The sequence below is a fragment of the Ascaphus truei genome, chromosome 3 (assembly GCF_040206685.1).
Source record: "Ascaphus truei isolate aAscTru1 chromosome 3, aAscTru1.hap1, whole genome shotgun sequence".
NCBI lineage: Eukaryota > Metazoa > Chordata > Amphibia > Anura > Ascaphidae > Ascaphus > Ascaphus truei.
Window position 1 is genome coordinate 247,794,846 of NC_134485.1, and position 25,040 is coordinate 247,819,885.

At 40.9% G+C, this 25,040-nt stretch overlaps 1 protein-coding gene across 1 annotated transcript in view; it reads left to right on the forward strand.

The window, feature by feature from the left end:
• Positions 1 to 24,288, forward strand: part of GABRG3 (gamma-aminobutyric acid type A receptor subunit gamma3) — a 727,352-nt gene extending 703,064 nt beyond the window's left edge. Inside the window, exons 7-9 of the mRNA XM_075590563.1 lie at positions 15,726 to 15,878; positions 17,410 to 17,606; positions 23,690 to 24,288. Of these exons, the coding sequence (XP_075446678.1) occupies positions 15,726 to 15,878; positions 17,410 to 17,606; positions 23,690 to 23,968 (629 nt within the window). The 3' untranslated portion in view covers positions 23,969 to 24,288. The remainder of the gene's footprint in view (positions 1 to 15,725; positions 15,879 to 17,409; positions 17,607 to 23,689) is intronic.
• Positions 24,289 to 25,040: the final 752 nt, after the last annotated feature.

Here is a 25,040-nt window from a genome sequence, read left to right on the forward strand (position 1 = left end):
CAATCTGCTCAAGAACGTCAACAAAGGCAGTACAACCAAAATGCTCGCTTGAGGGTCTTCCAACCTGGGAACCAAGTGATGCAACTACTACCCACATCCGAAAGTAAACTGGTGAAGTGGCAGGGTCCTTTCCAAGTTCTCCGCCGCACCTGGGAGGTGAACTATGAGATCTCTCAACCAGGGTCCAGGAAGGGTAAACAAATCTACCACGTAAACCTCCTAAAACCCTGGAAAATGATGAGATCGCTGTTCATCCACCCTCGGGAAGGAGAGACAGATTTGGGTCCACAGCTTCCAAAGGGTAGTACGTACAATGACCATCAGGTTCCCATGGGAGGGCAGTTAACAACGGAACAAAGATCAGACCTACTAGAATTATGTGACCAGTTCCCAGATGTTTTTTCTGAACTGCCAGGGCAGACTGATTTAGTGTCCCATAGGATTGAGACAGAACCTGGCGTAAAAGTACGGTCCCGTCCCTATAGATTGCCAGAGGGCCGAAAAGACCTGGTAGAGAGGGAGATAATAGACATGTTGGAATTGGGCGTGATCGAGGGTCCCACAGCGAATGGTGTAGCCCTACAGTATAGTGTTGGTCCCTAAACCAGATGGGAAGGTGAGGTTTTGCGTGGATCTGCGAAAGGTAAATGCTGTATCCAGATTTGATGCATACCCAATGCCTAGGGTGGATGAGTTGCTTTACTCGCTTAGTAAAGCAGAGTATATCTCCACCCTAGATCTCACGAAAGGATATTGGCAGATACCTCTAGCGGAAGAATCCAAATGCAAAACTGCCTTCGCTACCCCTCTCGGTTTATACCAATTCCTCACTATGCCATTTGGGTTACATGGGGCTCCAGCCACGTTCCAAAGATTAATGGACAAGGTACTATGACCCCATAGGGCATATGCCGCGGTTTACTTGGATGACATTGTCATCTATAGCAGACACTGACAGTCTCATATAAAAAGGTTAAGGGCAGTCCTAACGTCCTTAAGAGAAGCAGGGCTCACTGCAAATCCAAAAAAATGTGCCCTGGGTAAGTCCACTACAAAATACTTGGGCTATGCTATTGGTGGAGGGATAGTAAGGCCACTAGCTAGCAAGGTGGCCGCCATAACGGAAGTCCCCACCCCACAGACAAAGACACAGGTCCGCTCCCTTTTGGGGTTAGCAGGGTATTACAGGCGGTTTATCCCCATTTTTTCAGAAATTTCTGCACCCCTAACAGATCTGACAAAAAAGAGTGCCTCGACCCAAGTTAAATGGTCTTGGGAGTGCCAAGATGCCTTTGACATGCTAAAAAAGTGCCTGTCAGAGGGCCAGGCTCTTCGGAGCCCAGATTTTAAAGAACCCTTCATCATCCAGACGGATGCCTCAGAGGTAGGACTGGGAGCAGTGCTGTCCCAGCAATTTGATGGTGTTAAATACCCCATACTGTTCATCAGCCAGAAGCTGTTCCCAAGGGAAGTGAGGTATTCCGTAATTGAGAAGGAGTGCCTCGCTGTAAAATGGGCAATTGAGGCCTTGAGACATTATGTCACCGGAGTACACTTCACCCTGGTCACTGACCATGCGCCCTTGAAGTGGTTAAACACCATGAAGGACACAAACTCAAGGTTGACCAGGTGGTATATGGCCCTCCAACCCTTCCCTTTTGATATTCAGCATAGACCTGGAAAGGACCATGGAAATGCTGTTTTTTTGTCAAGAGAAGGAGTGGAGGGTTGGGCTTCAGCCGTGTGGGACACTAGCCACACACAAACAGGGGAGGTATGTGACAGGGTGAAGTCAACCCCTATCAGTTATGCCTGGGAGACATATGTCTGAGTGCTTCATCCAGCACTCATAAGGGTTAACTCAGGTGGAACCTAGGTAATCAGGATGTAAGCTGACACCTGAGAAGCAGCAAGGTATAAGATGATGTTGTTACTGGCAGTAGCTGCCTGCCCTAGACCAGAGCACATGGCAATATGTGCTGCTAGCCAGACGGATACATCAAGCTAACTACTGCAACCAAAGTAAGAGACGTGTTCATTTGTTTTTCCTGACTGCTCCAAAGACACTTACGGTTTGGTTATGGTTTAGCCAGCCAGCCTGCTAGATAGGTCTGGTGTGTTAGTCAGTCCTCCCAATGTGGAGCAGGATTTGTTTTGTTTAAAGGGACAGTGTACCCGCATGTTATGTATGCTGTGGAGAAATAAAGCCACTGAACGTTTTCATTATCCTGAAACTATACGTGTGGACTGTTCCCTGACCTCGGCTACAGGCCGTCCTGCCACAATTATATATATAATTATATATATATATATATATATATATATATATATATATATATATATATATATGTATCAGTAACGTGTTAGCCGAGCTTCAATAAACAAAAATGAATAGACGATACCGTTACAGATACATTCCAAGATGCACTGTTTTCAAGTGAAAATGAGGCAGGCAGGGTTTAACATGAAAACAGTGCATCTTGGAATGTATCTGTGACAGAAACATATCCCTCCCCCTGTGCAGTATGCGATTTGTGGCGTGAGGTGTTGGATGGTCCCTGGGTGTTGGTGATGTGAGAGTGTGTGCGTGTGTGTGTATGTACTGTATGTAGGTGTAAATGTATGGAGCACCCACAGTGTATGCAGCGCTTTGCAGGGGGTGTGTTAAGTGGGTGTGTATACCGGTGGTGTGGTTGGGTGTGGAGATGTGGGAGGGTGTTTGCATTGCTGAAGGTGTGTGCAGATACTGTGTGGTCCCTATTGGTATGTGGGGATGGAACTGCATGGAGTGTTTGTATGTGTGGGAGACAGCTGTGTGTGCAATCATATTCATATCATTCATATCATTCAGGACACTTAGCGATGGCTTAAACCGAGACCCGCAGTTTCATGATTCACTACTGACACAAGAGAACTCTCTTCCCATACAGTAAGTGCTAAAGGCCATGTTTATACATACTGTGCTATATGTATGCACACAGCTGTCTCTTACACATACAAAGACTCTATGTAATTCCATTCCAATATACCAATAGGGACCACATAGTATCTACACACAATTTTAGTAATTCAACACCCTTTTACATTTCCACATCTACCCACACCATTTACATTTACATACATACACACACTCTTACATCAATAATATTCAGGGACCATTTAACACCTCAAATCATAAATCACATACAGCACACGGGGGAGGGATAGATTTCAGTTACAGATAACATTCCAAGATGCACTGTTTTAAAGTTAAACCTTTCTTGCTTTATTCATTGTAACACGGCCGGAAGAAGAGATCAGTGTATCTCGAAAGCTCGCAAAAATAAAATAATTTCGTTAGCCACAGAACGGTATTGTCTATTCATTTTTGATTTTTATATATATATATGTATATATATATGTATATATATATATATATGTATATATATATATATATATATATATATATATATATATGTATATATATATGTATATATATATATATATATATATATATATATATATATGTATATATATATATGTATATATATGTATATATATATATATATATATATATATGTGTATATATATGTATATATATATATATATATATATATATGTGTATATATATATATATATATATATACAATCACAATTAATTGTTTTTGAAGAGATTCTAACTCCACAGCTGGAAACCAGTGAAGGAAAATTCCAGTGCTTTAATGAACCAACATCCAAATGCATATAATTGAAAACGCCAAATACAGAATAAACTATGTACAGTATAGAAAACTTTCTATACTCTAATTGTGATCAATATACTGATGCAGCGGCCGTTTTTCGAACACATCTCGGTGCCGATTTTGAGTTCTCTGCTGTTCCCCACGCAGCATGAACGTGGCAAATCGCCCCAGACACCCGCGCTTATCGCGGATGTTTTGTTTAATTTCATGGATTCGGTTTCTTCGTTTGCAATAAAATGGATGAATTGTAATGTGTACAGTACTGTGCTACGGAGCTACTGTGTAAATTTCATGTTTTTAATAGCCAGAACACTAAAATTCGTTTTTCTGCTCTCGCTGCGCTCGCATCTTAGTGCGGGAAGGCTGGAATTCATCCCGCGGTTTAAAATCGGAATTCCGATGTACATGACGCGTGATGTGTTCGAATAACGGCCGCTGCATCAGTAAAAAGGTGTCGCATACTGCAGTAGATTGAACCCCTGACAAAACCAAGTGTTTAGTGAAACGCGTAGGGTGATAGGCAACCTAACCTTTTGAGGATCCTTTTGGTAATCAATCTTCCACATGCCATTCAATTGCATCTAATAGTTCTTCTATTATTAAGAATATAAGGATATTCTTTAATATAAGGATATTTTATTTACTGTTTGTTGCTGTTTGTTGATGATTGTGTTCAAGCTTGAACAAGGTTTATGTTTACAAAACCAATCGTTTGGTGCTTGTCATAAATTTTTGTATAATTATTGAATTGTATTACATTTTATATTTGAATCTGCATATTGTATTGTCCTTGGAAATCTCTGTACCAATTGTTTCTAAGGAACATTGAGGGTTAAACTAGTAGGTAAAGTTTCATGCGCTAGGGTGTTCTATTCCTATCCATTCTGCACTTGTTCTAGGAAATTGAGAATCCCCTACCATTCAACCAAGCAGCAGAAATCAACCAAATTATAATGTTGTGCGTCCTGACCACCATATTGTAGATAAACATTAGCGCCTCCAATTTTTCTTTATTCACCCATTGTTTTGAATTAGCTACCCATGAGAAGGGGGGCAGGGCTTCTGCGCAATTTTTTCCCACAGCAGTACCCCAGCGGGTGCAATAACATTGTCTACATGTGCTTATGGACTCAAATGGTATACAGTATAGAAAAATAGAACCGAACATTAAGTCTATGCGTTAACATTACTGTATCGGAACATCTAATTTGCATATCATTATCACTAACAGCCATTATAGTTAATGCAGTACTCTTCACAAGAGAAAAAACAAGTTAACATTATGTTTTGGGCTTTTGTAGATAAAGTATGTGGCAAAACGTGAGGTAAACATCACGTTATGTCACGTGAGCTTCGTGAATCTGGGCCATGGTCAATAACCACAACATCTTATTCTGTTTTCTGTTGGGCATAATATACACAAATATAGAAAAACAAAAACTTCCTCTAGAGCGATTCTATTTATACTCTATAGACAATATTAGTCTTAAGTGAAACATTTTATGTTTAGTGTAATCTAGGGGTAAATGCGCTAAAAAATATTGTGAAAAATAATAAGAAATATATTTGGGAAAACAAATCCATATTTATGTCACACGTGATAAAAATGCATAAAAGAACATATATCAAAGTTTTCAAATATAAAAACTGAATTATATTATTTAAAAAAAATATTGTCAAAGATAGAAAAATATGTTTTTAGGTGCTGATTTCCACAGATACTGTAGCTTCCAATAAAGCAAAAATCAAGGACGAATAAGCTTACAATGTACATACTGTATTCAAGGGGGGAAAAAGAGGGGGGGGAGGAGAAACTTTTTTGGGAAAAAACTTTTTAAAATGTCAATAAACAATAAATAAAAATGCATTTATATTCTCATAGATATGTTGTATATCAACATAAGGAGTTTATAACCCAGCAAACTAATCTACAGTGACCTGAGGCTTTTTCACTTTTCTAGCTGTTACCAGGCTTGTTCCTGTTCATCAGATTTCTCAGATACCCCTCTCTCTCACGTATCCATGTGTCTGTTCACAATAAAAGATATGGTAGGTTTTCTTCAGTAGTCCAGTCAAAATGGAAACTTGGACACAGCCTAGTTGTAATCTTGTGGAATGCTCCTATTTCTCTAGTTTGTCCTGGCACCTCTCACATACTGCTCATGTGTTTTCCACTCTGTGTTCCAGGGGTCTGTGCTGCAAGTCTCATTTTCAGTCACTAATCCTGCTTTCACATAAAAGAGAGGCTTTCGGCGCAGATTCCAGGAATGCAAAGTGGAAAACACACCACCAGTGTGTGAGAGGCACCAGGACAAACTGGTGAAACAGTACCGTGCCAGAAGATTACAAGTAGGCTGTGTCCGAGTTTCCATCTTCTTAATTACTGAAGAAAAAGGTACAATATTCTTTATTGTGAATAAGAGCTGATACATGGATCCATGAGAGAGCGGGGTACCTCTGAGAAATCTGCTGAAAAGGAGCAAGCCTGTTAATCGCTAGAGGAGTAAATACAAACAGCCTCAGTGACAAATGGCAGTTCGCTGTGGCAAACTATTTTGCTGTGTAATTCACTTGTTATGTTGATATACTATATATCTATGAGAGTGTAAATGTATTTTTTTTTAATTTACTTTTTGTTAAACATTGACATTTTAAATACAGTTTATTCTCTCCTTTTTTCTCCCTTGAATGTGTCCCACTGTGGTGCACATACGTTTCATCCGATATTCTTCTGCTGTGCTTATCTGCAATTATAAAGACTAATTTCAACTCAGAGACATTTGCAAAAGATGATGAGAAACAAATATGCAGAGAGAATGGAAGCGCTAGACAAACACTGTAGGAAAAAAGAATGTAGACATTTCAAAGCACATGGCACATGGCTTTAAACTGTAAACTTTAAAAAAAAATCTGTTTTATTAGGCTAATAAATAAATAATTGCTAATATAACTGGCTTCCTTATAAAGAATTAGGTAAAAAAAAAAAACTTTCAGTAGGGGTGCTTTGAACAATCATTATAATGTAGTATATCATAAAGATTATATTTAAAAAAATCAATATTAAAAATACAATTAAAATAAAATATATACAGAATTGCTCTTACAGACAGAAAGACCCACTTCCTGCATACTCAGTATGTTAATAGTATAAATAGTAATATACAGTATAAATATGTTTAACTTTGAGGCAATTTATAGTCCACTAACATTGATCATACTTTTTCGTGGCCTAGACTGAGGTTTTAATATTGCTGCATTTATATGGTTAATAAACACAAAATTACAGCAAGCTCAAGAATCCCCAAAACCCACCATATTTTTATATTATATATATAATAGATATACTGTGTGTATATATATATATAACTTGGCCGCGCTCAGCCGCATCTTCCCCTCCCCTCGCGACCCCCTGGCTGCTTGGCTGCTCTGCCTCTGCTTCGGCAGCTTCGGGCGTCTTCCTCTCCCCTCTTGACCCCCTGGCTGCCTCTGCTCCCCCTCTTCCCGCATCTCCCCTCCATTCCCCTGTCCCATGTCCCCTTACCCGGGGATGCCGGCGGAACGTGTGATCGGCGCCACAGTGACGCGTGGCACGTGTCACCAGCCGCGTGTCACCATCCGCGTCTGCCCGGAGCCTGCCCGCACATTGCGGTGGCGGCCGCTGAAGACTCAGCTCGGCCGCCACTGTATGTGTGTGTGTGTATGTGTGTATGTGTGTGTGTGTGTGTATGTGTGTATGTGTGTGAGTGTGTGTTTGTGTGTGTCCAAAAGGAGTGCTACTGAGCGTGGCCAAATGTATACAACAAAAGTCAAAAAAGCCCAATGCTACATACAATATGACAAAAATAGACAGGGAAATACCTATATATTCTCTTGTAAAGGGGTCATTTAGTTAAACCCTTTGGCCAAAGCATTATAATCCTGCTAGCCACATCAAGGCATGACCATTAGCAGGTCCAAACACTACCTGATTTACCTCTATTTAGGGAGAATGACCACATTGGATCTGTCCAAACCCAGTAACATGAAAAAAACCTGCTACCTTAGAAAAGTGAGGAGGGACGAGCTTAAACCCTGGGGAGGAGGGGCCACTAACGTCCAAACAGCTGAGACCGGCTTAAAATTAAAGTTAATAAATACACAAAATCCCAGCAAGCTCAAGAAACCCCAAACCCCACCACATAATATATATATATATATATGTATATAATTGTTCAAAATGAGTGCTACTGAGTGTGGTCAAACGTATACAACAAAAGACAAAAAAGCCCAATGCACATCCAATATGACAAAAATACACTGTGAAATTGTACTTTCAGTGTCTCTTCTGCTAAAACCTCTCCCTCCTCTATTGATATCTCTGTGGGGTACCCCAGGGCTCTGTCCTTGGACATCTTCTTTTTCTCTGTACACACTTTCTCTTGGTGAACTAATCACATCTCTTGGTTTAAATATCACCTCTATGCTGACGACACACATATTTACTTTTCAACCCCTGACCTTACACCTGCTGTACAGACCAACGTTTCTGAATGTCTCTCTGCAATATCATCCTGGATTGCCCCCCTCCGACATAAATTTAACATGGAAAAAACAGAGCTCCTCATACTTCCTACAAAACCTGGCCCTACTACCTCCTGCCACATTACTGTTAGGTAACATTACGCATTCACCCAGTAGCCCAAGCACGCAGCCTGGTATTCACACTTGACTCCTCTCACATTCTCCTCTCACATTCAAAACGTATCTCAAACCTGTCGCTTTTTCCTCCGCAATATAACAAAGATACGCCCTTTTCTCTGTTGCTCGATTGCTAAAACTCGCACTCAGGCCCTCATTCTCTCCCATCTCGATTACTGTAACCACCTGCTGTCCGGCCTTCCTGCCTCTCACCTGTCTTCCCTTGAATCTATCCTAAACGCTGCTGCCAGACTCACTCTACTCTTTCCTAAACCTGTCTCAGCGCCTCCCCTGCCATCAAGATGGCCTTGGAAGAATGGGGGCATTTGCTCGAGGGTATTGAAAATCCTATCACTATACTGACGGATCATAAAAACCTCCTATACATTGAAGGCGCTCATTGATTGGGGTCGACAAGCTCGATGGCCACTTTTCTTTTCTCACTTTAATTTCATATTTTCATATCTACCGGGTTCTAAAAACGTGAAGGCAGATGCCCTCTCCCATCAATTTCTTTTGGAAGACAAGGCTGGGGACCGAGAGGAAACCATACTTCCCCCATCATGTATAATCTCTGCTAACACATTTGACTCTAAGGAGGACATTGCGCGAGGTCAGTCTGATATTCCGGAGGGTCTCTGAGTTCCAGAGGGACGTCTCTTCACTGCACCAGCATATCGTTAAAGGTATTGGAATGGGGCAATTCGTCTAAGAGCTCCGGTATCCAGGTACAAGAAGAACTGTTGATCTTCTGGAATGGACCTTTTGGTGGCCTAGAAATGCGTAAGGACATAAAGAAATTTGTCACCGCATGTTCGACATGTGCCCAAAACAAGACTCCCCATAACAGACCATCAGGGTTACTGCAACCCCTCCCGATTCTGGATCGCCCATGGACTCATCTTTCCATGGATTTCATCGTTGAACTTCCTGTATCCAAAGGCAGGAATACCATTCTGGTGGTGGTTGACCGATTTTCCAAGCAGGCCCATTTCATTCCCCTCAAGGGTCTACCTAACGCCCTCAAATTATCTGAGATTTTCGTCAAGGAGGTGTTCCGTCTTCATGGGGTCCCCTAAGTTATTGTGTCTGATCCTGGCTCTCAATTTATCTCAAAGTTTTGACGGGTCTTTTGCAAACAACTAGGGATCTCACTTCACTTCTCTTATGGCTATCATCCTCAGACTAATGGTCAGACAGAGCAGACAAATCAATCACTTGAAAAGTTAATCCATTGCTTCATTTCGGATACCCAGGACAACTGGACAGATCACTTGCCTTGGGCCAAATTCTACCACAACAACCTTCGTAATGAGACGACACAGGACTCACCATTTTTCACCAACTACGGCTTCCTTCCCTTGGCTCTTCCTACTGCAGGACCTAGTTCCAGGGTACCAGCAGCGGATAAAAGGATTCTGCATCTGCAAGCGTCTTGGGGAAGGATTCAGCAAAATCTCAGAACGGCAGACTCTTTACAGAAGAAACAGGCCGGCCGGCATTGTCGTGAAACTCCAACATACAGCCAAGGACAAAAAGTTTGGCTGTCCACTAAAAATATTCGACTGAAGGTTCCCACAGCAAAATTGACACCTAAGAATATTGGCCCATCGAAAAAGTCAATCCGGTGGCCTACCGGCTATGGTTGCCAGCATCTATGAGGATTCCTTCATCTATGAGGATTCCTTCAGTCTTCCACACCTCTTTAATCAAACCATTCATCCAGGATTCCCAGTTCCCCGCTTTGACGTCTCCTCCTGAGCCTCTCCTGGTTGTGGATGTTCACATTTTTTATGTAGCCTAATAAAGTTTTTTTATTCAATTTTTGGCTGGTGAGTTCCATTGTTTGTTCAGGTCTGGACGTCACACGATCCTCTTTCACCCTGCTACTCTCCCATTGGCTACCTGTTCCTTATATGCTCAGCCAGCCCTGATGCAAACTGGCTGAGAAATAAACTTTGTTTATGTACGTAGTGCTTGCCTCAAGCATCCTGCTGCCCTGCTGTTGCTCTGTGCATTCTGTCTTGCTTTCTTGTACCTTTTGGCCTCAGCTTGTACCCAGACCTCTGCCTTCTCTGACCCCTGGACCCCAGGTACGCACAATGACCATTCTTGTTAATGGCAAACGTTAATGGCTGTGTAAGATTAGTTTTGAAGAAATATTCTATATGCACATGACTAACGGTAACATCTAAATTGCCACAACCAATGTTTGATTTTTAAAAATATATACAATATTATTCCCCTTTTTCTTGCATCAATTAAATATCTAATTTGTTCATTTCCACTTAACATATTGCTTTTTCCTTCAATTTCATGTATTCTGATGTACTCTTTAATATAAGAAACTTGTTCTATTGTTTGTTGATGCTTCATCATTGGGTCAAAGAGGACCAACAAGTGCAGGAAAGAATTATTATAATCCAACGAGAAGCTGTATCTGGGAAAGTAACCCAACGTCAGTGGATTTTTAAGAAATGATATAATGTAGTATTGCAAGTCACAAGTTAGGTAACCACAATCTTTGAGTGCTAAGAATTACAAATGTGGAAGAGATGAAAAGAAAAATCAAAACAGAATCGAGAAAAAGGGTAAAGCTGCAGCTGAAGAGGTGTGATATAAGACATTACTAAAATTGGCAAGTCCTGCCATCATCCTCTTCTTCTCAGCTAGTTCCTTGTTATTATTTTGACATGGTCCCTTTTACATCTGTAGAGTCACCTGCAAATGAAATAAAATGACTCACCTCAAACATAATTGTGTGATATGATTAGTTCTGTAACCTGCTTCTAGCACTGAACTGTCAAATATTATTTTGTGGGGGGATAAAATACATAGAATCAAACAAATCTACCCTTTTAAACACTGTTCTCTGATAAAAAAAAATAACTCTGCAAGTAAACCTGAAGAACAATTGTTAATGGAGAAACTGGAAATTGTACGATTAAAAACCCAACGTCCCCGCTTGGGGAAGAGCATCGCACAGTACAAGACTGCACAAACAAAGTACATTGCAATATATATACATCTTAATGTGCAGAATTTATCACCAGCGGCATACATCAAAATGACAATCATGGTGCATAAAAGATAGCCCACAGTGATACCCGAGGCCAGCTGAGTCCCATAGTGGAGTGCCCCTAACAGATTGGGTGAGGGTACCTCCCTCTGATTGCTATGAATCACTGCCTGGTCAGTCACTAGTACTGGAATGGTAGTCTCTGGTTTAGAGTCACTTCCTCCCCCGGGTGGGGAAAATAGCAAGGGGTCCTTGGTATTGACCCTTGCCTGGTCACCCGTATCCTTGTAATGGGAGACCGGGAGGTTCTGCCTCTTACCTTGGGCCACCACATGGCAGATAGAGCACACCATTTTGTGCTTAGGGGAGGCCAATTTCACTGGGGCATTCACAACGCAGTCTTTGTCCATAAGCATTTGAGAGGCTTCCACTGTAAAGCGAGTGATTAGCAATGTCTCTGTACTCAAAGTCCCTGTCACATCCTGTAGGGGGTAATGGGTTGATACCTTACCACTGCATTGATTCACGGTAGCCAGCAGGTCATCAGGAATGCTGACTGTTACCACCTCGGCTGCACTGGAGATCAGGGTAGAGTTGAATTGTCCCTCCACTTGGTAGATGGCCGGTACATACTGTTGATCCTCTACCGCCTGGTAGTGATCATCTGTGGGAAACACCGCTGCCTGGCTAGTGGGGATATCACACCCCTCAATCTCCTGGGGACCTGCTATTGACACTTCTGGGGCCAATTGAGTTGGAGCGCACGGGATCACACTTAGTTCAGTCGCAGTAATACTTATGGTGGCACACGGCCCCACCGCAGGGCACGCGGCCACGTCTGGATACACCTCATCTAGGGGACACGGACCCACAGCAGGGTCTGTATCCGCCGAGATAGTTGGATCTTGGTCTTTGCAGCAGTGGTCCGCTGGTTGGCGCAACACCACTGATGGTTGATCAGTGTCAGTGATAGGAGAGAGAAGAGACACTTCCACAGGGGGACAGCATCTGGGTACTGTACCTTGTTTTCGCCGTTGGCTATCAGCAGTAAGCAGTCTTTCTCCAGTGACACTAGCGGAAGTGCACCCCACTTTTCCTGGGCAGTCACCCCACCCGGCGGTTCTGGCATCTGAGGTTCCTGCTCGGGAACCGGGTCCAGAACCGACATCTGGGGTTCCGACATCTGTGACTCTTCGGTGGCTCCAACATCGGTGATTCCAGCTCTCTAGCCGAGTCTAGAATGTCCATTTGGGCGCACGGGACCTCTGCAACCTCCCTAGCTGAGGTAGGCTGACTAGCAGCGGCGTCGACCGCCTGGGTAGAGGTTCCGGTCCTAGAACTTGGACGTCCCTTTGGAGAGGGTCTGGAACAGTATCCGTAACAGTGTCTGTAACAGTGTCTGTAACAGTGTCTGCAACAGTATCTGGAGCAGTGTCTGGAACATCGGTTTGGACACACGGGCCCCCTGAAGCCTCTGGGATAAGGACAGACTGATAAACAGCGTAACTCACTTTAGTAGAGAGTTCAGGCTCCTCCTCCTCTTCTGTCGGTTCTGTAGACTGCGGCAGTCTGGGTTTAAGGAACTGCGCCTCGCAGTCGGTACACTTGGGCCCCCGGGTCAATTCACCGACTGGGCAATCACAACCGACCAGGCAGAAGTGCAGGCATTCTTCCCATCTACTCCTGTTGTCGTGAGTGCTATTGGTAATGTAGATAAGTCGGCTATTCAGCCACAAGACAAATTCCAATCTTCTAATACACATGGACATACCACCATGGGCGAGCCTAACTTTGGGGCCCGTATGACTCTATACAGTCGAGGGTGAAAGTCAGAGCAGTTGGAACCCTCCTCTGTGTGGACAGAATTGGCAAAGTCAGCCTCATGGTTATCCCTCCCCCTGGTTAAATCTGAGGGGGAGTAGAAATGAAGGGCTTCGGCACTGAATCACCCACTTGCAGGGTGTGGGGCTCGGGGTTTCGTGCCAATCCCGGCAGCTTTCTGCAAGGCAATTTGGCGTTGCCTTGTGCGCAGCAGCATGTGCACTTTTCCGACTTGGGGAAAGTTGCCATGGCGCTGGGTCAGTGTAGACTAAGGGGTAAACCTCAGGCGGGCCCCCTGGCATAAACAGTGTGGACAGTGCCTCTGATAGGCATATATCTCCAGTGTGGGTTGCCACGAAAAGTATCATTATCCCCGTGGACGTGGGATCTTGTTCTTCATCTATGATACAGGCGTACGGCCACCCAGGAATTTTACGCATATGATCCCAGACCTTTATGACGGGTATAGTTGCGGGAAGGCCTCCTAGGCCACCACACTGCGGGGGTTAAGATATTGCCTCAAGGCCAAGGCGAGGACCTCGTGTCCGGACTTTACAAACATTTTTGGAAATTTGGGAAAAAAATATATATAGGGCACTCCAGGTCTTGATCTCAGCAGCACCTCCAAATGTAGCCCTTGTACCCCCCCTAAGTGAGGTTGGAGTATACTCCATAACTACTGATACTGCTTTTTTACCTGTTGGCAACCTGGAGGCCTGAACCTCTGCCACTGGGAGCCTGGGTGTGTAGATGATGCAATAGCGCCTCCATCTAGAAGGGATCCACACAGTTTGTAGGAAAGTCCCTCCCGGGAATACACCATATGTAAACACTCACACCAAGTATATGCAACTATATTTACTAAGGGTAATAGTTAGTGTCTATAACACTCATCCGTAGAATGGGCAGGTCGCCCAATACATCACAATAACATAATACAGAGTACTAACAGCTCTATACATAACATAACATATGTTGGGTGCAAGGGGCACCGATATCCCCTTGTACAGGCCCTTGGCCTTTCCGCCCCCAAAGTAACCTAACCACACAGTGCCCACAATAATTGAGTGCTCGGCACCAGCATCCCAGCGTCCTGGCTCGTTCCCACCCCAAATGTGTGGCAGCACTGCTCACATGTTTATGGTTGTTGCACTTATAGATACCTGCCCGGGCATACGTCCGCACCCGGGTGTAAAGATCTTCTAAAAGGGTCTGATGAAGGAACAGGAATCCGCCTCCACGGTGTCCCGCCTCTTTTTTAGGTGTCTCCCTCGTGGAGCGTCTCACCCACAGAATATCTCTTACTGTATAGCCTGTCTGAGTCCAGACGCAGGCTGCGATCACCGCATGCAACCGGCACTGACCCCTGCACACCTACCTCCTCCCCTGTCTTCCTCCCATCCCTGACTTCCATGACTTCCTTCCTGCAAGCCTGCTAATATCCCTAACTAGATACTCCCCTAAACAGGAGGATTCCTCAGCCCTATTGGCTAAGCTAAAGCATCTGACTGCCTGCAGCTATGCCTCCTGGGAACTGTAGTTCCCAAAGGAGATTTTTGCCTATGGAGACCACATGGGCGCCTCTCTAATAGCGCCTTCCTTTTCCTATCTGCACCTGCGCTATCCTAGTGGCTGCCGCGCCACTTTCCTGCACATGTGCAACATCTAGGGGGTCTCCCTGCCTTTCTACATTCCCCTGCGCTCTGTCTGCCACCTCTAAGATGGCCGCCGCAACTCCCGGCACTCTGCTGCACATGCGCGGCCATTTTGCCACACACAAGATGGCTGCCGCAGTCGTCCGCGCATGCGCGTACGTTCGCGCACGAGCAGTTCATTTCAACATGGTTGCGCCCGCCTGGATGGCAGTGCCAACCAGTGGAGATCCGCCAAAGTCTCCCTGCGTCTTCTGCTGCCGGCTATCTCGCGGCACCGTCTTCGCTGACCGCGCGGCACCTAACCAGGGGAAAGGGGGTTTGCAGGGAAGCGCGCCATAGCCGGGGACCCACGCTGGTAAGGGGACAAGGGCTATAATGGTATACAGCTTGCTTAGAATTCTATCATCATGATCATTAAGCCAGTGATGCATCATTCCAGTTGTTCAGTTTTTTTTTTCCTTATGTACAGTATGCTTCATGTTGAGAGTCACAAAAGATAATTTTCTGTTATATTTGAAGTGTTTTACTTTGTTGTTTTCTGTTTTCAAGAAACCTGACATTCACACAATAGTCTTCCTTTAACTTACAATATATTGATGACATAGAGATGTCAAGAAACCTTTCTCTGTTCTCAACCATCCCAAGTATGTCTTCAACTAAATGTCATGGAATAGGAATACTTAATTTAGAAATTCATTTCACACAGTGTGTAAGAGTGCTACAAGGTGGAAGAATTATCACCCCTTCTATGAAGGTGCTTTCTAATTGTCTTTTATAGTAGTTATGTAAAAACAGTGTACAAAATATAGTTTTTCTCCTTTGTTTCAACAGGTGATTATATTGTCATGACTGTATACTTTGATTTAAGCAGAAGAATGGGATACTTCACTATTCAAACATACATCCCATGCATATTAACAGTTGTTTTATCCTGGGTATCATTTTGGATAAAAAAAGATGCCACACCAGCACGGACAGCATTAGGTAAGGAATTTGCCTAATTTCATTTTATGTGTAGTTATACAGTATAAACATGTCTTGAGGAAACCAACCTGAGTGGTATTAATACCTGTATATGTTCAGAGCAAAGATCTAAATTGAATATATGTCTCTATTCAGAGACATGAAAAAACTGCATCTGTAGCAAGCATTATTCTCCCGTTAACGCAGGTTGATGCAAGAAATAACACTGAAAATAATGCACACGTTACCATGGTTTTCAATTCAGCCACGTTAATCTTTACTTTAAATATTGAGGTAGCATTACCGGGAGCGGTAAAGTCTGCTACATCTGTATTATGTTCTTTCTCAAAATCTCAGTGTCATATGCAAATCCTTTAATGATCTGTTCTTTCTTAAAATGTTGGATGGCTTATTTGTGTATTGCACAATTATATGAAAATTGGCATAATATTGAAAATAACATTTTTTTTTTGTATTAGAAATTATCATTTACATCAACTGGTCAGCATTAATGCATGACTTCACCAAGCTAATTATTTTAAATACAATTTGCATGTAACATGCTGTTTAATTTATTGCTTTCCTATTAATAAATTATAACCATACACTTAATACTGTATTTTGCTAGTATCATCAACACCTATCATAGTAAATGATGCACACATAGTTATATTGAATGTAATTTATTAAATGTTAAATACAATTTAAACTTAATCATAAAAAAGTGGCATTATAATAGGGAGGAAGCATGAGACAGAATTTGGCTAATCTTAAGTAAGTGTTTGAAGATTAGAAAACAAGAACAAAATGGAAGTGTTTTAGATAAAATTTATCTAGGAGCCCCGTAAACAACATTTCTGGTGAGTTGGAACTGTGTTTTTGTAGTGTTGCTCCCTGTTGGCTTTGGACAAAATAAACCTTGTTTTATTTAACTCCTATGTTCTGTCTGGTGATTGCGATTCCAGTGTAATAGTCTGCTCTCCCATGACAATGCAAACCTCCCCAAATACACCTTTATACAATACATGGAGATACTGTATCTGTGCACAAAAAGGAACACAACTGAGATATCTGGGGAAAATGCTAATTCAGATATGTAAAACGTATTGAAACTATTTAAATTAGCACATTTCCCATGTAAAACTTGTATGTTCCTTTGGAATCTCAGGTGATGCACTTCTTTGGTCATCTGGTTAATTTGGTAAAGTAGCATTTATTACTCAAAATGTCTTATTTATTTTACATTAAAAACTATTTAAGGGGTTATTCATTAAAATGAGATCGTGAATTGTGAGTTTCCGTGAGAGAGTACCACTAGTGGCACTACTACAGTTTTTTTTAATAACCCCGTTGGCGGTTTCCAATTATGTGAAATTCTATATTTTAAGTTACTCTTGTGACTTTTATGTTTTGATTTTCATTACTCCATAAGAATATTATTGGCACTGTACGTTTTAATGTATTATAGATAAAATCTCTTGTTACTTTGAATGTTTGTTCTTATGATTAACATTACCTTTGAACCAACTTTTATATATTTTTTTATATTTAGGCATCACTACAGTACTGACAATGACAACCCTAAGTACCATAGCAAGAAAATCCTTGCCACGAGTTTCATATGTCACAGCCATGGATCTATTTGTGACCGTATGTTTCTTATTTGTATTTGCTGCATTGATGGAGTATGCAGCACTTAATTACTATTCCAATTGCAAAAAGCCTAGATGTACCAAGAAGAAGAAATCGGTAAGATGTTAATGTTTTTCAGACTTTTGCCAGGCGGAAATGTAAACTCTCATACCAGTGTTTTTCAGATTTTGTTTGGTTAAGGAACCCAATAATTAGATTGTGAAATTCTGGGGAACCCCAACCCTTTCACCCCATGTCTCATTCCCCCCCATTTCTCATTTCCCCATCTCTCATTCTTTCCTGTTTCTCATGCTCTCCTGTCTCTCGTTACCCTGTCTCTCCTGTCCCTCCCCCAGTCTCTCGTGTCCATCCCATGTCTCTCGTGTCTCTGCCCCTAGCTCTCATGTCTCTCCCCGTCTCTCTTGTCTCTCCCCATCTTTCTTCTCCCCTTCACACTTCCCCTATCACACTCTCCCCCTCTCACAATCTACCCCTTATGCTCCCTCTCTCTTCTACAAACACACTCTTCCTCTCTCTCTTCTACACACACTGTAATGCCTGTATGCCCACAGACCTGGCCAGTCCCCAGTACTGAGGTGGGTAAGGATATAACATGCACCCACAGCAGTGAGGGTGTGCCCGGAGTGTGGTAGTTGTATTGCCAGGCCTGGTGAGTAAGGGTTAACGTTATACTTGCTGAGTCCGGGGTGCCAGAGGTCAGAAGGTATTGTCCAAGAGCCAGAGTCCAGGGATTGGAGAGAGCAGCGTAGTGATGTCCGAAAGCCAGGGTACAAGGGCAGGAGAAGGCATCATAGTCAAAGTCCAAAGCAGAGTTCAAGTTCAAACCAAGGGAATCCAAACAGGGGCAGGGACAGGAACCAGAGCTGAAACAGACAAAAAAAAATCCACGATCCAGTTATAATGCAATCACATCGGGTGGACCCCAAGCACCGCGTTATAATGGGTTCAGCTGTATTATTTTCAAGAGCCTCTGATTTTTCTGAACTCAGACATGTCCATGACCATTTGAACTTGAAAAGATATACTGATTCCCCAGTGAAGTCAATCTTTGGGGGAATGTTTGTCTATCTCTACTCCTCTAGTATTTGTTATGCAGTCATAGATGCAGAGCACAATAGGATTTTATTTGCAACACATACTGTACTATTAGCTGGAACTTTAGGAAAATGTTGTATTTATTAGTCATCTAATAAATACTGTAGATTCATGGTGAAGATGATAGTATTTGTGAGAAATAGACCCAAGCAGAGACAGAGGCTATTATTGAAAATGGTGGGAGTAGAGGATAAGCTGCAATTATTAATGCAGTAATTTCCATTCAAGTGAATGCACATGAATGTATTGTTAACTGTACATTTTACTAATTCTAACAATATTGAATTGAATATACGTGTCTCGGTAGAACGCACATGCATTCCACAGATCATACTCGGTTTCCCACATTACAATTCAACAATGTACAGGTGCGACGACGAGTATTCTAAAACTTGTCTTGGAAAATCTGGGTCAATCACCAACAATACCCCAGTAATGCTGCAAATTTTTCTGTGACATTTCTGCAGAAAAACTAATGGCCCGTCAGATTAACACAGCAGGGGTCCCAGGCAGTCCCATTCAGTTTGAATGGGACAGCCAGGGACCCCCGCTGTGTTAATCCGATGGGCCATTAGTCTGTCTGCAGCAATTTCACTGAAATGTTGGCAGCATTACCTGGATATTGCCCCAGAATTTCCAAGGCATGTTTTAGAATACTCGTGGTCGCACCTGTATGCAGCTTTTTTACCACCTCGTGTTCATTTCTGGCATTGCAGCACAATGGAGATTTGCGATAACGAACATAGCTGCTCCGCGACAGCTGACATGCGAAATAGTAACACCTAGAGCCTTTTTTAAATGGTATAACGCCTTAACAGGGGTAATAACATCTGCTACATCTGTATATTATCTCTAAGGCCATAATTGTAGATTGCTTTCAAGAAAGGTTCTGATATATATATATATATATATATATATATATATATATACTATTTCTTTGAGAGTACAGCATAGCAATTTCTGTTTTCCAGGATTACTGGGTTGCTTAATTTGATGGGTACAATTGGATATTCATATGCTTGTTTTGCTTTACAAATAAGATAAACAAAATTTCTGGAATTTTTTTGACCAAGGAACCTTGAGCTTCCCCCCTTCCCATTACCCACACAGAACATACAATAATGACAAACAACAGCAGCCAGAGCATGTGCCCGTCCTCCCTCCCAGCTGCCAGCTTAATTTACTAGGCCACTCCCCTGTACCGCCCACGGCCGCATCAGCGGCCAATCATGTCCCGGCGTGCCATGCCCCCCCGGTCATGGCTTTTGCTGACTATGCAAGCTGCTTAATGTACCGTATGGGTTTGATACACCCTTTCAAAAATCAATTATATGGAGACTGACCAGAAATCTGTTATGATGTATATGTCCTTGTCATGAATTACTATTAGTGACAAGATTTGTCTGATATTATTATACCAGAAAGAAACTTTTTTTTATAGTTCTGTCCCATAGATCTTACAGTCTAAAGGTTTGGTGCCTAATGCACAGATGATGCAGTGACTGTCCCGAAGTCTCAAGGTGCTGATGCTGGGATTTGAACAAGTCTTAAACCATTTTGAGACTGGTCATTTATGGTGCATTCAGAAATTGCTTCAAACCTGCTCCTGGAGAAGCGACATAATAAGATGTTATATAACTATAAAAAATTGAATATTATAGTGTGTTATTGTTCTATTTCTTGTTAACAAATATACTTTCTAATATGTAATAGTCCTAACTGGTACTGTTAGCTAAAACTTGGTTTAATGGAACATACTGCAGATCATTCAATCTTACCAGTGGAATTGCACATGATCAACACTGTTGGTCAATGAACATAACGTTTTGAAGATAGGATTGAAAGTATAGTACCAGTTGTTTCTTATGATGACCCTTTATGCTATAGGATAAAGACAATTGAAGATAAATTGGAATCGCAGAAATACATCACAATGAGGAATTTTGAAAATATATGTAATTGTACATTAAATTTAGAAAAAGTACTAATGTATTTAGCAACTACAATTACATGTACTGGACAAATAATTATTTTAAAATGGGGCAGACATTAGTTTTCAAGAAGATAAAAATTGAAGTGCCCTACAGTACAAAGTCTTGTTTTTGAGCATTGTGTTCAGCTCTACTCATTACATTACAAAAACCATAGACAACATCTAGCAAACATATCGAGACAAGCACCAAAACGAAAAGAAAAGGAACCATAATCCTATGCGGGACCGCTTCTACTCTAGTGCAGCATTCACTCGTGTAGGGCTAGTAATGCAGATAAACATCGTTTTGCATGTGTCAATCTAATGAATGTGTAAATCTGACATATTCTAATATTCTATGTAATAATGCATGATAACATTATTGTACAGAAATAGGAAACACGCTATGTAATCAAATGTAAAAAATTAAAACAAAAAGGGTAATTTCATTCATAGAGATCAGAAAAAAGACTTTCAAATGCAATTTTGCAAACAATACAGTAACGTATGCCTTACCTTTTAAGAGAAGTTAAAAAAACGAATTATAGTCTCTCCTTTTCTTATTTTAAATGTACTGCTTCAAGACAGAAGCCAGCAAGAATTCAAGTAATTTATTGTTTACATGGTCTTTTAGTGACAAGAGTAGCAATTTAAAAGTCATCTACTGTATACTTATCTGTTAAAATATTTATGAAATAATACGGATCAAACTGTTTAAACAGACTCTTATACAGTGCATCTCACTGAATGCTCTAAGCACACAGCCCTAAATATATAAATGAAGTTTTGTGAGTCTATGAATAATTTATTATCATGTGGGAGTAGTTTTCTTTAGTCACAGTATATTGTACAAGCACATATACTGTACCTTTGATTATAGAGCATACCTGTAGGAATAAATCTATGGAGGGAATTTATCAATCTTTTCCAAGGTTACTGATGGCCATATTCCCCCCTTGACTGTTTGTCAATAAATATAATACTGTAGATTGGCAACAATTTTTACAGATTTGTAAAACGAACAGCCCAAAATTTAGATGTTGTGTTACTAAAAGGAAGAATAACATTTATTACAGTAAAAATCTGCATACAGCGCACCGGGGGTCAAAACAAATTAAATATTTATTACAAGTCCCATAGACCTAAAAGGTTAAAATTGCCAGCATATTAACAAAATACATTCTAAACTAAAGAAGTCACAAGTTGTGACAATCTAACACTATAACAAACAGAATAAACATATATGTGACATAAGCTGACCACATGCAATGATTACATAGGCCAATACAAAAACATAAACATATAAGTGCACTATATCGAAAGACAAATGAATGCCATGAAAGATAAAAATAAGGAAGACCACAGAGGGAGAGGACAGATGCTAACCGTAAAGCTAAAGAAGCGGGAGGCCAAGGAGGGTGCTGGTGTAACAGTCCGAACTGCACTTTCACTTGGTAGTGTGTGACCTCCTCTTCAGCTTGCCGGTCTCTGCCTCAGCTAATGGGTGTGCGCGCTGGAAAAGCCCCACGTGACCTCAACGCATTTCGCAACAGCGTGCTTCACGTTAGAAGCTGTCCACATGAATTAAATATCCCCTTCAGCCAATAGAAATCGGCTGTGTTAAAAAGACAAACACTGACATGGAACTACTGATGTGTTCATAGGTGTCAGTACTATGTACAAAGCACAAGCACAAAATAATTCAAAGACTTTTAAAACCAAAAAGTATATACATATATACTGTATGTTGCTGGAAGCTGAATAACAACACAATAAATATATAAGTGCTACCCGGTGCTTGCGCTTAATGCATAGTACTGACACCTTTGAACACATCAGTAGCTCCGTGTCAGCGCTTGTCTTTTTCCCACTGCCATTTTCTATTGGCTGAAGGAGATATTTAATGCATGTGGACAGCTTCTAACATGACCACTACCCAGTGAAGGTGCATTTTGGACTGTTACACCAGCACCCTCCTTGGCCTACTGCTACTTTAGCTTTACAGTTTGCATCTGTCCTCCCCCTCTGTGGTCTTTCTTGTATCTTTCCAGGCATTCATTTGCCTTTCGAATTACTGTAGTGCACTGATATGTTTATGTTTTTGTATTGGCTTATGTAGTCACTGCATGTGGTCACATATATGTTCATTCTGTTTGTTATAGTCTTAGGTTGTCACAACTTGTAACTTCTTTAGATTAGAAAGTATTTTGTTACACGCTGGCTATTTTAACCCGTTAGGTCCATGGGATCTGTATTAAATATTCAATTTGTTTCGACCCCCAGTGCGCTGCGTGCAGATTTTTATCGTTTTTTTCTGAGATTTAGGAGACTTTGGGGAGTGACTCCATGCTTCCAGCAGCAAGGGGATCTGTATAATTACACGATACCTGAGACAGCACGAGCGTGGAATCCTTGACTCTTATTCTACAGTAAAAATCGAATGTTCAACGCAAAGACATCCATTTAAAAAGTGCATCAGGAGAATTGTGGGAAAATACCTAAGATTGACAAGTACATTTGTTTAGAAAGAAAAGAAAGAGAAGGCCAGGCATAAAATATGGAGGCATCGTAATCATTTCCATCCATTTTTTCTTCTCACATCTGCATTTAAACTACTAGAACTGTGTGTATAAAACCCTGTGCTAGAATATCTCCCTTCCAACTACTGTATGTTTTGGTCTTTTTTTTCACAGAGAGGGTAACAATCCTTGACCCTGAAAGAGACTAATTACTTTAAACATAACTGACTTCCTTAAATAAAATCCCCACACAAAGGGAACAGTTATTGGAATGACTCCCAAAATGTAGCTTGCCAACAAAAGTTAAAAAAAAAAAAAAAAAGCATTGAAATTTTTTAAAAGTTTCACATTTTTTATTTGTCTAATTTAGCCCATCAATATTACTGTGAATGGGTCCCTTTTTGTAATAGTAGGGACAGAAACTTTTCGTACAATGCAAATACCAAATGGTTGACGTTTGCAAAGAATAACTTGATATTAGATCACCATATTAAATATCTGTTCATTTGGTAGACTACTCTAAATTTGCAACATGCCAATTCTGATGATTACTGTACTTTCACATGCTCATTAATGTTTTTTCTTCTCCTCAGAACTATTCTGTTCTGGACATGGGACCACCACCTACTATCATCACTTTGAACAATTCCATGTACTGGCAGGAGTTTGAGGAGGCTTGTGTCTATGAGTGTCTGGATGGTAAAGACTGTCAGAGCTTCTTTTGTTGCTATGATGAATGTAAATCTGGCTCATGGAGGAGAGGTCGGATTCATATAGACCTTTTAGAATTGGACTCATATTCCAGAGTATTTTTTCCAACATCATTCCTGCTATTTAACCTTGTCTACTGGGTTGGATATCTCTACCTTTAAAGTCCGTCCTGGCAAAGACTGAGTTATTTTCAAATAGTCAAACATGTAATACCAGAGAATACAAAAGACTATTTCACCTCAAATCAACCAGGAAACGCATTGGATTACTTTCATGGGAACTGAGAAAAGAAGAAAAGATACAGTAAATAAAGAACTCTTTATTTAGAGAGAACTGTGAAATGTTATGTTATTAGTAACTCCTAAATAATTTTTTTACCACAAAACAATGCTTATAAATTCTTATATATTGAAATATATATTTGGCATAGAAAATTATACTGGAAAAACATCAGTCAAGAAAAAAGTCATGCAAGTTACAATTCCGCATTTTATTCAAAATTGTCTTTAATTTATATATTAAAATGAATACATTTTCCAAAATGAAAGCTGATGGCATGGACGGATTCATTAAAACATATTAGTAATGCTGTCAATGTCAGCATTTTTACCCTTTGTACCTGATTTGTAACACAATGCTAGAAAATATGTTGTTAGCTTTAGGGCAAAGAGTATATTTCCATTATTTCTAATGGAAACAACCCAGACAGAAACGTATAAAAATCTTGACAGAATTCATCCATATTTTTCATTGACTACTGTACATTGGTTTTTTAAAACAAGGAATAGTAAATGTACCTTTCTACCACCCTAGAATTTCTATGAAGTGGCTAAGCTAACTTAATTTTCTCACTTTCTTAGATTAATCAATTTCAGTTTTTTTATGGGGAATTAAACATACACAACAGTGGAGATGGATGTAAAGACTATCTGTACACAGAATTGCTCAGGGATGATTATGCTCCCCATTCTATGTATTTTTAACATACAACTGCAAACTGGAACATACAATATTTAACACAGATGTATTATTGTATGCTGCTATAGATATGATTTGCCCAATTGCTTATGGTGGTGTTTGAGAGATATACAGTACAGCAGCATGTCACAACATTACAGTGTATCATGTTATGGTATTTTTAAAATTTCTTTGTGACACCACAGCCAATGTCTCTTACATACAGTATGTCCAGCACTTACAGCATGTCATGTCTTTTGGCACTTATTTGTAATA